Genomic DNA, 13,918 nt, shown 5'->3' with positions numbered 1-13,918 from the left:
CTAAACTAAAGAAGTGGCAAGTAAGGCTGGTAAAGAAGGGAGGAAATCAATACACACTCAAGAAGCATAGACAGAAAACAACGACTAAACCACACATGGGAGTAACAACTGGAGCAGTAGTAAACCAGCTGTAAGGTTATATTCCTAGGTGCTAGGGAACAGGAGCCTGGGATGTGCTAACATCCAGCACAGATAAAGCACACTATGTGATCTTCACAAAAGCCCATGATGAAGGCTGCACAGCATTTCACTTACTAGACCTAACAAAAATGCACACAAGGGAAAATATGTTATCCTCTGAGTGGAGAGGAATGACTGCAAGGGGAACACAAAAACATTTTAGAGGGATGGAAATATTACATATCATGATTATGGTAGTGATTATACAATCATTATAAATCAAATTCAACATTTAAATGGAAATATTTTAATGTACCCAAATAATACTTCAATATTGCTGACAAAAAAACAAAGATGACATACTTAACATTCCATCTATATGGAATACCACTCACTCCTTTGGTTCTTACATCAACCCTACAAAATGGCCATTGGAAATAAATAATTTTGAGATATACAGGAAACTCAAAATGATGTTATGTAACCTATACATTTTATAGAATATTAGCTCAATTTTTTCTGAAGAAGAAATTGAAGTTTGGAAGGTCACTATGACCACATGAATCCTGACTTTTAGGGCAACATCTTTCTAGTAACATAAACATATGTCACTGTATTCTCACAAAATCCCCAAGAAATGCTAGGACATATAATTATGATCCCTATTATAAATGAGACAAAATCAAACAATGACATTACACAAAAGATTAATTTTTTGACATTAATTCTGTTATTACAAAATTATACTATATTATACGTTGTTACTATCAAGATCAGAGTAATCAACTAAATAAAACAATAATAAAGTATGAAAAAGGAAGTACATCACTGAAATATTTTTATATTAACTCATAGAAAAAGTTAACTGGAATACTGAAATTAAAGTCTATAACTTATTTTGAGGAGGCTACTATTTTTTTTATTATATTAAAAAATGAAATCTTGACTCACTCAAACATGAGAAATGACGCTTATTTCAGGGACTCATTTAAAAGGTTCTATATAACCCATGCACTGAGGGCACAGCATATCACACTTTGATGGCTTCATATATTCTCATGACTATTAAGTTTATAACTGTTGACTTCTACGTCATAAAAACTTAAATCACCAACCAGATATGTTATTTTTGGATAGTTAAGTTTTATGTGGAAATATCATGATCCTCTTCAATATTTAATAAGTAACAAATCACGTTATGATGATGTTCTAAATGTTATAAAATCTAGACTACAAAATTTAATCTCTGACATCAATGAAATAATGTAACTTCTTTTACTTAGTTTTATTTAGCTTTAAATGAAATATAAGCATTTATACCTCATACTTTTCCTATATTAAAAATTATAGAGTGTGAATTTAAGTTCCACCCAAGCATAGTAAAAAAGCATGGAGTTAAAAAGAAGTGTGTTAGTATATAAAACTGTTTGAATGTTATAATGAAATACCATAATATAAAACTTTTCATTTAGTTTGTTTTTATAATATTATTTTCAAGTACTTAATTTGCCAAACACTCTCAGGAAATTTTTATCTAGACTTAACTAAATATAGCACAAACTTGAATGGAAAGCAACAAATTATCTTTATGCAAATAATATAAGGAGTAAAGTAAGACAAATTCATTCCTTTTCTACTTCTCTGAGTTGCAAAAATGGGGGAGATAATTAAACTCACCTTTGCCAGCAGGCTGAGGTACTGCAAATCCAGGCAACAAAAAGGGTGCCCCTGTGGTAACACCAGCTGGTTTGAGTTCACTGACACCATATGTTGTTAGGGAAGTTATCAGATTAACCAGATCTTTCAAGGCGTCTTTGGATTCTGCCTCTTTTGCTTGTTCCAATCTAGAAAAAGGATGATTTGGGCAAATTTTTTTCTGTTTTATTGTATCCTCAAAGTTAATACAGAAAGCATTTTTAGATTTAGTAAACAAATGTAGAAAGTACTCTATATATGAAAACACATATTTTTAAAATTTACCAATTTTATTAAAACACATTACGGTATATTGGAAAAAAATCAGATTAATAATCAGAAAGCATGACTCTGTGTAAGTGCTGATTTTCCCACTAACAGTACTACTTTAGATAAAACACTAATTTTTGGTAGAAAGTCTACAATGAAAGAACTAGATTACATAATCCTTCTAGGTACTGCAAAGCTCTGGAGTTAAAGTTGAACTGTTTATAATCAAAACTTTATTTAAAGTATTCTTTCCTAAGACATTTTATATGAAGAGTTCTAAGAATTTTATCTGAATTTCACTAATTTTTTTAATATTTATTTTTTAGTTGTAGTTGGACACAATACCTTTATTTTACTTATTTATTTTATGTGGAGCTCGAATGTGAGAGGTGAGCACTCTACCGATGAGCCACAACCCCAGCCCTGAATTTCACTAATCTATTCCAGTATTATCATTAAATAAAGTTCTAGGAATCTAATAATTTTTTTAAATGGTCATAATTTCTTTAGAAAGAACTTTGGAGTCATGAAGGAATTATCTTTGATAATGACTTTTCTGAGAACACAAATGTTTAAAAGAATCTTATTTTTTAAAAGAATCAGATTTATTGGGCTTTTCCTCTTAATAGAAGTTACTTGTTCTCATGAAAATAAACTTGGAGCTGGCTATGGTGGCAAAGGCCTGTAATTCCAGAGGCTCAGGAGTCTAAAGCATGAAGCATGAGTACTGAGAGTTCAAAGCCAGCCTCAGCAATTCAGTGTGGCCCTAAGCAACTTAGGGAAGCCCTGTCTCTAAATAAAATATAAAAAGGCTGGGAATGTGGCTCAGTGGATAAGTGCCCCTGGGTTCTCCCTGGCACCAATAAACAAACAAACAAACTTGGAGAATACACAAAAGTATGAAAAAAGAAAATGTATTCTTAGTTCACAACTCAGATAATCACTTTTAACATGATGAGATATATATATATATATATATATATATATATATATATATATATATATATATATATATATATCACTGAGCCACATCCCCAGACCTATTCTATTTAGAGACAGGGTCTCACTGAGTTGCTTAGTGCCTTGCTTTTGCTGAGGCTGGCTTTGAAGTTGCAGTTCTCCTGGGTCAGCCTCCTGAGCCACTGGGATTACAGGCATGCTCTACTGCGCCCACACTGATGTATATTTTTAAACTTGTTTTTTTTTTTTAATCTGAAAAGTTTAATTTTTCTAATCTCATACTATATATATAAAGCTCTTCATAGAGCTTGGTATTCTACTAATATCATGCAAGCCAATCACAGATTTGGCAGGGAGAAGATGAGACAGTTAGAATATAAAAGGACAAATACACAGAATATTTTGTCACATTTACCATTATATCATTAGGATCTATAATTAGGGAAAAGTATTTTGTCAGATTTTCAACCTTCTTTTTTTTTCTTTTTTTGAGAAGGGTCTCCCTATGTTGCCCAAACTCTCTTATATTACCCAAACCTCAGCCTCCCAAGTAGCTAACAGGTATGCTCCATGACACTCAGCATGTATCAACATTTTTGAGGTTCTCAGTAGTATTCTGTCAATCTGCATTCTCAAATGATTGTACCAATTAATACTCCACTACTAATGTAAACTGATTACTTCATCAACATTCATATAACCTCTTTTATAAATGAGGATATAAACACAAAAGTATATTCTTGGGAGGTGCCTAACATTAACTAAAGATAAGTAGGTTAAACTGGTATTAGGAATAACATGTTCACAAAACAATGCTTTCTTACATTGGATCAAATGATTTAAAAATAACTAGTGGTCCAGGAACAGCTGGAAAGGAACAAGTGTATTCTTCCTAATAAAATTTCTAACAGCAGCTTCCTCAGTATACACGTTCACCATTTAGAATGGCAAAGGGTAGTTAAGTCAAACATTTTGAAATGACTATTTTTATAGTCATTTGTTTTATACACATGTTTATAAGATCTCATTTAATCTACATAATTGTTCTTACTATTAACTACATTAATAACAATACTAAATAAAATAAGAGCAACCAAAAAGTATAATTAAGCAAGGAGTATTTCTTTTTTTTTTTAACTGGTGAAAAATATCTTTAATAACAGCTCTATAAATGAATACAGCTAATTTTACCATATCATTAAACACCATTGTTTAATGGACTAGTAAGCACTTTTCCTTACTAATCTTAACCCAAGCCTCTTCAGATCATATAAATTTTTCACCTTTTACTAAAGCAAAGAGTATTTCTAATTTTTCCTCAGTTATTAAACAGTAGTTTTATTCTTCCTATCTAAACTCATATTTGTGTTCTGCATTTGAGAATTTTTACTCTAAATTCACTATTTCTACTCTGTAGTCAGAATAGAATAAAAAGAAGGCAGTAAAGCCAAGAGGATATCAAAACATACAGTCAATAAATGTTTCCTTTTCTTGTAATCACAAATCCCATTGTTTACTTTGATTTTAACAAACCTGAGTAAACATTGAAAACATATTCTTAAATTGTGGGGTTTTACCTAAGCAAGAGATCACAAAGAAAATTATATCCTTGCCATATCCGAAAATCATCCAAAAGTGTTTGAGAAACATCACTGGAGTCTTTGAGGAAACAAGAAAGCCCAGCAAACATTTCAACAATTTCTAGAGGAGATAGGTCATCTGATTGCTGCATATTCTGAACACAAGTAGATAAACATTCTTTTTCTGTAAGAATAAAGAATTAAATAAATATGTATTATGTCCACTGCTCAAGAAAATTTTCTTCATTTTTACCTGGTATTTAATGAAACATTAAATTTTAATGAATATGTAAAACACTATGAGATAAGTGTTAAACCTTCTAAAATTAAATGTAAGATTCAAATTCATTGTAAAAGGCCTACCTCTAAAGTAGATAATGAAAGGTTATATAGAAATGTGCCTAGAAAGAATTGACATTTATTATAGTTCTTACATCACAGTTTTACATTTTATCATTAAACAAAAGGATTGGTCACTGATATTTTTTTTGATTTTTTTTTCCTGATGGTACAGTAACAGGATGAGAAAAAAAATTAAAAGTATCTTCAAAGTTTAAGAAGGAAAAAAAATCCATTAATTATTTAACATTCACATCAGACTGAATATACACCAATACAGATTTAAGGTATAGATATCATAAGTGTTTCAGAAATAAAATTTCAAGATTATGATTACACTACATGTTCCTAGCTTAAACTACAGTTGTACCACATCACTGACTTTGAGGATCCAGTGTCACATGTAAAAAGCTAAGTTCAACATAAGAATAAAAGGGAAGAAACTATTTAATGACTAATTCACATATTAAGTAAGAGTTTACACATGTATCTTTCATATTACAAGTGAACAAATAGTTGTTAATATTTTGAAAGAGTTTCAGGACAATAATAAAAACTTTAAAAGTGAATAATTTGAGACACTATACAAATGATCTCTATAGATATTTTAGAGAATAGTTGAATGAATGGATTAAACAGATAAAATTCCTCCTTAGTAGTGATAAAGAATCCACTTAATTCCCTTTATTTTCCACTGAAGAGATTATCAGGTTATATATGAGACATATTCAGAAAGACAGAAAGACTAGTAACAATAGCATATTTGCTGACAAACAATAGCATATTTGCTCTTTTTCAGCAAATATGCTACTGTTACTAGTCTTTCTGTAGTCTTTCTTCAGAAGACAGAAGAATAGGCTATGACACAGGACTGAATATTTACACAACAATGAAATAGTTTTGACTCTTGAGGATATATACCATACAGAACTAATGAGAATTTATTACTTTTGAAATGTTCCATAAATTTAAAAATTATTTTCTCCTAGACAATTTATTTTTTAAATTAGAGGCCAATTTCTGGATAATGGAGAAATAATTTAAAAATTTGTCTCAAATGAAGTAAAGCATAAGAGATTCAGAACACTTAAAATGAATATATAGAGATATTCACCATGAATATACTTGACTACATTGACACTAAGACCATGGCGGGATATGGTCATAAGGACTTCTCCAGCACTCTTCCTCCAAGGCAGATTATAGGGAGGGCACCAAGAGGTTATTGCACTGAATAAAAGCTGGAGATCATCTTTCTGAGCCAGCTCCTCTGCTGGAGAAACAAAGCTGCAGAGTTTCACTAAGATCTAAAAGACAAAACAAAACATGTCATAAAGTAAATAAATGGGTGAGGAAAAGGGAAAAACTAGAAAAGGATGTGATCTCAACATTATTAAAAAAAAATTGAGGGTAAGTGTTGGGCAATATCATTAAAACCACAATGACTAGTTTTCATATGCAACATTAAAAAGACATTTGAAATTTAGAAATGTGCCATGTTAAAACATTTCCTTATATCAGTTTATTTTTTTAAAAAATCTTTATTATCCGCTCTCTTCATCATGGTATTTTTGTCTACCTGTCTAAAACAGGATAAAATAGTACTACCTTTCCTGTTCAATATTTTGTCATTCTAATTTAGTTCATTAGTTCTTACACAGGTGAAATGTGATTTTCTTCTCTAAAAAAACAGTGTCACAGGATAAGAAATTTAAAACATCTTGAAAATAAAGAAATTTTCAAATTGGTTTCAATTCTGTCAAGGTAGAAAAGAATATTTGAATAATATAAATCATCTTAATTTCAAAGTATTTTTAAAATGTATCTAACTGCCACAAATCTTGTTAAGTCCGGATTTCTTCAAGTCTAGAATGAAAACTGATTTCTAAACTATGAGTTGCACAATATACACATCACAAGCATTTGCAGCACTGAGCACCTGCTTTCTGGGGACTTCAATTTTGGTTTCTGCCCTCAATTGAAATCCTTCTAAACCCAGATCAGTATCAGGAAAAGTTAACTTTTCAGTGCTAAATCCTCAATTCAATATTTTTTAAAATATAAAATATGAATAAACTATTAATTATGAAATCAGTTGATTCTCTTAAAGAGAGCTTTATGAAATCTGGATATTTCAAAATTGGTAGGGAAAATTTCTAAATAGGAAAAGAAGTATTTGAAATATTACATTAACATGTTTCGATACAAAAGTTTCCTAGTTCATAAATGCCAAATATTAGAAAGAAAGAAGAATAAAAAATTCACAAAAACAGTAAAATTTTATATAATTAGTAAATATGGATGCCCCAGGCCTAGAAAGGCTGCTAGATAAAGAATGTTCATAAATATGGGTAGTATGTATATCTTTTCCCACATGTAAATACAGATCATCAAATGTAACAAAAGGTATATGCTCAGAGAGGTATATTATTGATTAAATTCTTTAATGCCTTTGACCCTACCTTATGTGATCAGAGGGACAGATGCCATTTTTCTAATTTGTAACACAGAAAACAAAACTAAAATAGCAAAATGTTTTTTTCCCAGCCAAATCCTTGTTCTCAAAAATAAACCTGATTTAATGACTCTTTGAATCTGTTGACTGCTAAGATAATTGGTTCTTAATCTTTATAGGCAAAATGATTCTTAAACTTGTCTACTATAATCCCTTCCTTTTACAAAACAGAAAAGTGCAGAGTCTACTTCACATTCCTCGTCTGCCCCTATACTAATCACTTCTGTTCGTAGTGGCTCTGTTACAAAGTCCAGTCAAGTGTGGCAGAGCAGTAATGGGCCACATCAACAAAGAATGAATGCCTGCATGAAACAGTACCAACCGCTAAGGTCCCAGGAAACCATCTGTCACATAATACAAACACAGGGATTTCATCTGTCATAAAACACTTAATAAGCGTTATCTCTATCGGTTTTCTAAACAAAATGTTGAAAATAATATCTAGCCCTTGATGAGGCACTAAAACAAAAAAAGTGATGCAATAAAAGCAGCACTGGGTTGGGAGTGGGGCAGTAAGGTTCTCAGCACTGCCACTCTTATGCACAAGGACATCAGTTTCTATAACTCAAGTGAGGGGTCTGATTTAAATGATACTTTCAGTTCCTTTTGGTCTTAACATTCAATAATAACAGTATATTAAAATGAGCCTCACATTATTACAAGTCAGCACCCAGTGGTATCAAATATAATAAATTTTTTTAAGTATTAAAAAAAAACCTTTGCTATGCTTACATATAAAATGCAGCTTCCATTTACTGCCTAAGACATTAATTAGTTCTGTAGAATGGCTTTAATGAAATGGGGCTGCTATTCTAAAAAGCAAAGACTAATCTTCCATATTCATCAACAAGGTCTTCAAGCAGTTTTCATTCCTATACCACTTATTTCTTCACTTATTCCCATAGTTTTTCTCATTAGATCTGATTTGTGGGTCCCCCAAGTCTAAATTCTGGCTCAGTTTCATTTGCTCACATGATCATTTTGGGGGAAAAACAAAAGCTCTGAAGTTATGGGATAGATGAGATGAGATGTTAATCACAAGCACAAAAATATCTACTAAAGCAAATGTTGTACTAATTTAGTATTTTATTGAATAATCCCAATCTTTTCCTTCCAAAAATTGTGTTGGCATCCCTCTCTCCCCCTGTCCTTTCACCACTAGAACCTGGTAAAGGCAGTTACTGAATCATGAAGGAAACATTCCTGAAACCCAAGGTGAGCATGCTTCTGTCATCTGCACCTGGCCCACCTCTCTACCTCAAATACACCGTCCTCTATTTTCTGTCTATGTTCATGGCAACAGTAACAATAAGACTTATTTTCACTTAAGTGTCTACTTTGTGCTGAGCAGAGAACCAAAGCTTTATACATTAGCTGATTTAAACCTTACAAAGATTCTTTAAGTAGATATCACTTTCATTATAAGGGTGCATTTCAGATTACACAACTTCAGGGATGTTGATTCAAAGGTGCTGTCGTTGCTTTTTACTGTGGTCAAAAATTCATAAAATTTATAATCTTTTTTAAAATATTTTTTTCAGATATAGTTGAACACGGTACCTTTATTTTATTTATTTATTTTTATGTGGTGCTAAGGATCGAACCCAGCGCCTCGCATGTGCTAGGCCAGTGCTCATCACTGAGCTACAGAACCCCAGCCATCAAATTTATAATCTTAACCATTTTAAGTGTGTGGTAAAGCAATGTTAACTATATGCATGTTGTTATATAACAGATCAGTAGAATTTTTTCATCCTGCAAAACTGAAATCTTATACTCTGTGAACAACAATTCCCTTTTCTGCTATCTCCATAATCCCTAGAAACCAGCATTCTATTTTTGTTGTTGTTATTGTTGTTCTAATCATTAATAATTTTAGATACCTGGTGTAAGTAAAATTGTGAAATATTTATCTTTTTGTATAAAATGTATGTTTATACTATATTAGACAAAACCATGGGCAGACTGCATTCTATTTGTTTGTAGGTTGCTTGTTTTAATTTTTTTCTCCAAGAAACACCATCATTTTTCCCCATGATGACTGTAATAGGAGACTAGCTACAAAGTCCATTAAACCTCGGTTTACCCACAATGCTATTAGAAGAACACTGGTAACAGCGGAAAAGAGCTTTCAGGACAGGGAACAGAAGAGGTGTCAGAGGCCACTAAAATAAACTATCTTTTATAAGTTAAATATTTACAGGCTAGAGAATTCCTGCATATAAACAGCTACTGAATAAAATTTCTTGACATTTTTAGAAATGTTGCACAAGTCTTAACATGACTATCAAAAAACTTTCCCTGGTTAGTTCATTTTGAAGATGTTACGATATATCAAATGTAATATTAATAATATCTGTTTAGAAAAACAAATTTGCTAATGCTTCAAATAGCCTTAAATTTTTTTTCAACATTCTCTCTGCAGATATAAAGAATGTTACAGTTATATGAGATAAAATCTCATCATAACAATCAGAATGAAATACTAAAAAATGGAAATAAGCAGAACATTCACTTCCGGAGTGTACCATTTCACTTTAAATAAAGGTAGGGAGACACCCAGGCAAACAGTCCCTTTCATACCTGTACAAAAACTTTCTGGAGTAGTCCTCGACGTTCTGCTAGAGGTAGCTCATTCTGTGCACCTCCAACTGCCTCAGGCACATGTGGAAGGTCAAAAAACAGATATAAACATTTAACCAGGGTGGAAGGCACTGACATTGTTGTCATGCAGTCCACGGTTTTCTGAAAAAAATAAATAAATAAAATAAGTGAACAGACAAATAGGCATAACAGTAATTGGTAAAGGTGAAGGACTCATAAATTTTAAACCAGAAAAGTATTTATCAAGAAAACTTTTTTAAATGTATGTAAGAATTACAAAATAACACCTTTCTTAGAGACACTCAATTTCTAACATTTGGACCAATTTGCTTAGATCAAATATTGAGATTGATTTTTTTGTTATGTAATGTTATTTACTAAATTTGGTACTTGTTTGTTAAGCAGCAGCATGTTTCAAAGAATATGCGCTTTGGGATTTTAAGGAAAAGGCACTTAATAACCATGAACTTGGGGAACTACTTATTTTTCCTGGGCCTCACATTCCTCTATTATAAAATGGATAGAATGTTACATACATCTTAGCTTAATGTTATGGTTATATAAAATAACAAATGCAAAAGACATATGAGTACTAAAAAACATAGTTTGCTACTATAATTTTTACCTTTAGTCTTTTTATAGATTATTGAAGCTGGAAGGACACTTGAGAGATACAATAATCACTGATCTAACTAAATACATCAATACTTATACTTTTCTTTTTAAAAGAAGAAATTCTAGACAATATTCACCCAAATTTTCCATGATATGGTTTTGTATAAAAAATCTTGCACTGGAATCAACAAGTTGGCATCAACTGTTCATTAGTTTATTTAGTTTCTCATCAAACACTTATTGAATGCCTAGGGTAAACCTGGCAGTGTGCAGGAGGCAGGGAATGCAAAGACGAAGCAGCCCTGCCCTTCAGAAGGCCACAGTTTACTAGCAAATCTAATAGATTTGTAAGAACTACTATCTCTGAAGTCTAACAATGGCAGCATATAGAGGCTAACATAAAGCGGAAATGATAAACACTGCCTGAAATGAAACAGAAAAATACACAAAATTAAAATAAGGAGGAAAGATTCACCTAAAGACACAGAGGAAGTTAGGACATATGATGTATACAATACACTTAAGACACCAGAGCTGCAAACTGTTGATTACTGAAAAGCCACACAAATAAAAGCTAATCTTTGAATTAAGTGTTCACTGTTCAACATGTGTACCTCAACTACTAGTCAAGTCAACACTGAGATAGATACTATTGTCCTATGACTCTGATCTTACGAAGAGGCAACTGAACCTCATTATTTACATACCTTGCTTCAGGTTAGAGAGCTAATCAAGTGATCCATAAAGTGTGTAAGTAAACAACCTATGAAAAGAGTTTCACATTCTAGTTTGACTTTTATTTTACTGGCAATGGACACCCAATTAAATGTTACACTCAATTAAAAAGTGACACAATCAGAATTCAGGTATTGGCTGGTGGTAGTATATATCATAAATTAATATAGAGAGCCAGGTGGCAAGGGCAATTAACTAAAACAGAAAACCATATGCAAGATGGGACCTGAATTAATGCAGTAGCAGTATGAGGGAGAGGAGAATGAGCTTCAGGAACAATGCCTTGAAAAATCTAGCTTCTTTCTAAATATCCAATATTATTTTCTGCCTCAAGAATACTAAGTCCCTGCTCTATCCAACTACCATTTATTATCACTTGCCACCACAATTTTTAGTTAAAGTGTCTGCTATGTTTCAAACATTCCCTTTAATTCCTCATTATTTCTCCTACTCTTATTTTTAAAAAGTTCTACTCTCACATTTCTATTTTAATATCACTAAACATATGCCATTTTTATATTTTATGGTACTATCTTTCTCGATTTCATCTCTGTCATCTGTATGTTGAGTCAGGACCACATTTCCATCATCTCTGTATCTCACTGTTGTCAGCAGAAAATGGCACTCAAACAAACAAACAACAACAACAAAAAGCAGCTCAAAGCGTAACAGTATATTTGCTTTTAAATGTATCATTTTCCACTTAAGATTACTACTAGCTTCCCTTTCCCATTAAGCAAAGCAGTAATTTTTTTATTTTCTTCTTATCACAGATAGATTTAAGGTATAACTTGGCATTCCAACTAGTATTTGGCAACATTGATAATTGTTGTAAGTGATTTGGTTTCTCCTAATTCTTTTCTTACACTTTTAGGGGTGTGTATTTGTGCATGTTTAGGATAATCCACACTACTGAGTTGCTATTGTTGTTAGCAACAACATGAAAGGACACAATCTGCTCACAAATGAGGAGAGAAAAAACATCTAAAGAAAATATGAATAAAACTAAAAAATATTTCAATTTAAAACTTCATATTAAACACATTAAATCAACAGTAATTATTTAAATTAAATTTTGAAGTTTCAATAACATGAAGATATGTTACTTCAAACCAAATTTTGATACAGCAGCATAGAGGCACTTAAACAATCAGTAGAAATACAATTGGGATTTTGTTAGTTATCCAGCACAGTGACTGATATCTGAAAACTGGACTATCTCAGTTTATGTAGGGTGACCAACCATTTCTATTTGCCTGGAACTAAGGGGTTTCTATGCTAAAATGTGGAAAGTTCAAGAAAACAAGGACAAGTTGCTCTTGCCAATTCCCTGAGTAAAACACACAAAGAAACAAAATAGTGAATAAACAGAAAGAGACTATTCCAAGTGCTAACTACTTTAGGGCTAGTGACTAATTTCAGGGTACTGTAAATAAAAAGTATGTATTATTTCTGCATGGACCACTCATTGTAATAGGTGTCATAGTCACCTTTATTAAATGATGTGAAGTGTTTAAACTCTGCTGTAATGTGGACAATAGACATGTCCAACACTGGTACTGAATTTTATAGGTAATTCACTCTGGATCTTCCTACAAATAAACCTCCTTCATTCCAACAATAATGAAGACAAAAAATCAGGTGTCTAAATGGCTCATAAAGAGTATGTACAAGATGTACCATGTCAGATACTTAAAACTGACTTAAAGGAAATAAAAAGCAATCTCCAGAATAAATCAAGTGAGAAGGGAAAATCCATTATCCTGAAAATGTCAATATCTCCTATCTTCTATTAATACCAAAAACATTTAACAGTATTTTCTGTGTCATTCACAACTTACCAGCTGAGCGGAATTAGATGAATAGTGATTTTCTACCTTAGTTTCCCTAACACAGGTTACACAAGTGTTGGGCTAGGCCTGATGAACCCAGAGCTCCTAGGCTACTTGCCTCTATCCATGAATAGTCCAACTCTGCCTAGCATGCTGTAAAGACGACATCAGATTTTTGTGTTATGACAAAGATAGACTCCTCTAAGTCATGCATTTTGTCATGAATAAAGTACATAAAATACTAAGTTAAGCTTGTCACAGAGATTATAAGAAACATGAAGTAATGTTTTAGAAGAGTTTGGAGAACACAAAGGCCTATCATATTATCTTATTTAGATACAATGATCAACTTAATAAAAAAAAATCCCACAAGAAGATAACAAAGAGTACATTTGTCAAAAATGCAAACTAAAAACTGACCTGACCAGAGGATGCCAACAAATTAATTGTTGTCAGAAGCATCCAGCCTCTACTGGCTTCTTCACTCTGATTGATCTCCAGGAACTGGACTATGGCCCGACTTGCAGCCTCTATAAAACCAAAGAGAAAGCCATTAGGTGGCGGGTAAAATCAATTATAAAAAAGTTCTTCTTAAAAATCTACTAAGGAAATAATCATTTACTAAGCTGATCCTTCTTATATCAGCACTATTA

At 32.1% G+C, this 13,918-nt stretch overlaps 1 protein-coding gene across 2 annotated transcripts in view; it reads right to left on the bottom strand.

Annotated features, from left to right (window-relative positions):
* LOC113177471 (WD repeat and FYVE domain-containing protein 3) overlaps positions 1 to 13,918 on the bottom strand; it is a 238,746-nt gene that overhangs the window by 128,767 nt on the left and 96,061 nt on the right. For both annotated transcript variants that reach the window (XM_077803562.1, XM_077803563.1), the window contains 5 exons: positions 13,686 to 13,795; positions 10,063 to 10,224; positions 6,079 to 6,271; positions 4,623 to 4,809; positions 1,798 to 1,964 (listed from right to left, as the gene is read on the bottom strand). In XM_077803562.1, the coding sequence (XP_077659688.1) occupies positions 1,798 to 1,964; positions 4,623 to 4,809; positions 6,079 to 6,271; positions 10,063 to 10,224; positions 13,686 to 13,795 (819 nt within the window). The remainder of the gene's footprint in view (positions 1 to 1,797; positions 1,965 to 4,622; positions 4,810 to 6,078; positions 6,272 to 10,062; positions 10,225 to 13,685; positions 13,796 to 13,918) is intronic.

Source organism: Urocitellus parryii, chromosome 10, assembly GCF_045843805.1.
Source record: "Urocitellus parryii isolate mUroPar1 chromosome 10, mUroPar1.hap1, whole genome shotgun sequence".
In the NCBI taxonomy this organism is placed as follows: Eukaryota; Metazoa; Chordata; class Mammalia; order Rodentia; family Sciuridae; genus Urocitellus; species Urocitellus parryii.
This window is presented reverse-complemented; position numbering and strand designations above follow the sequence as displayed.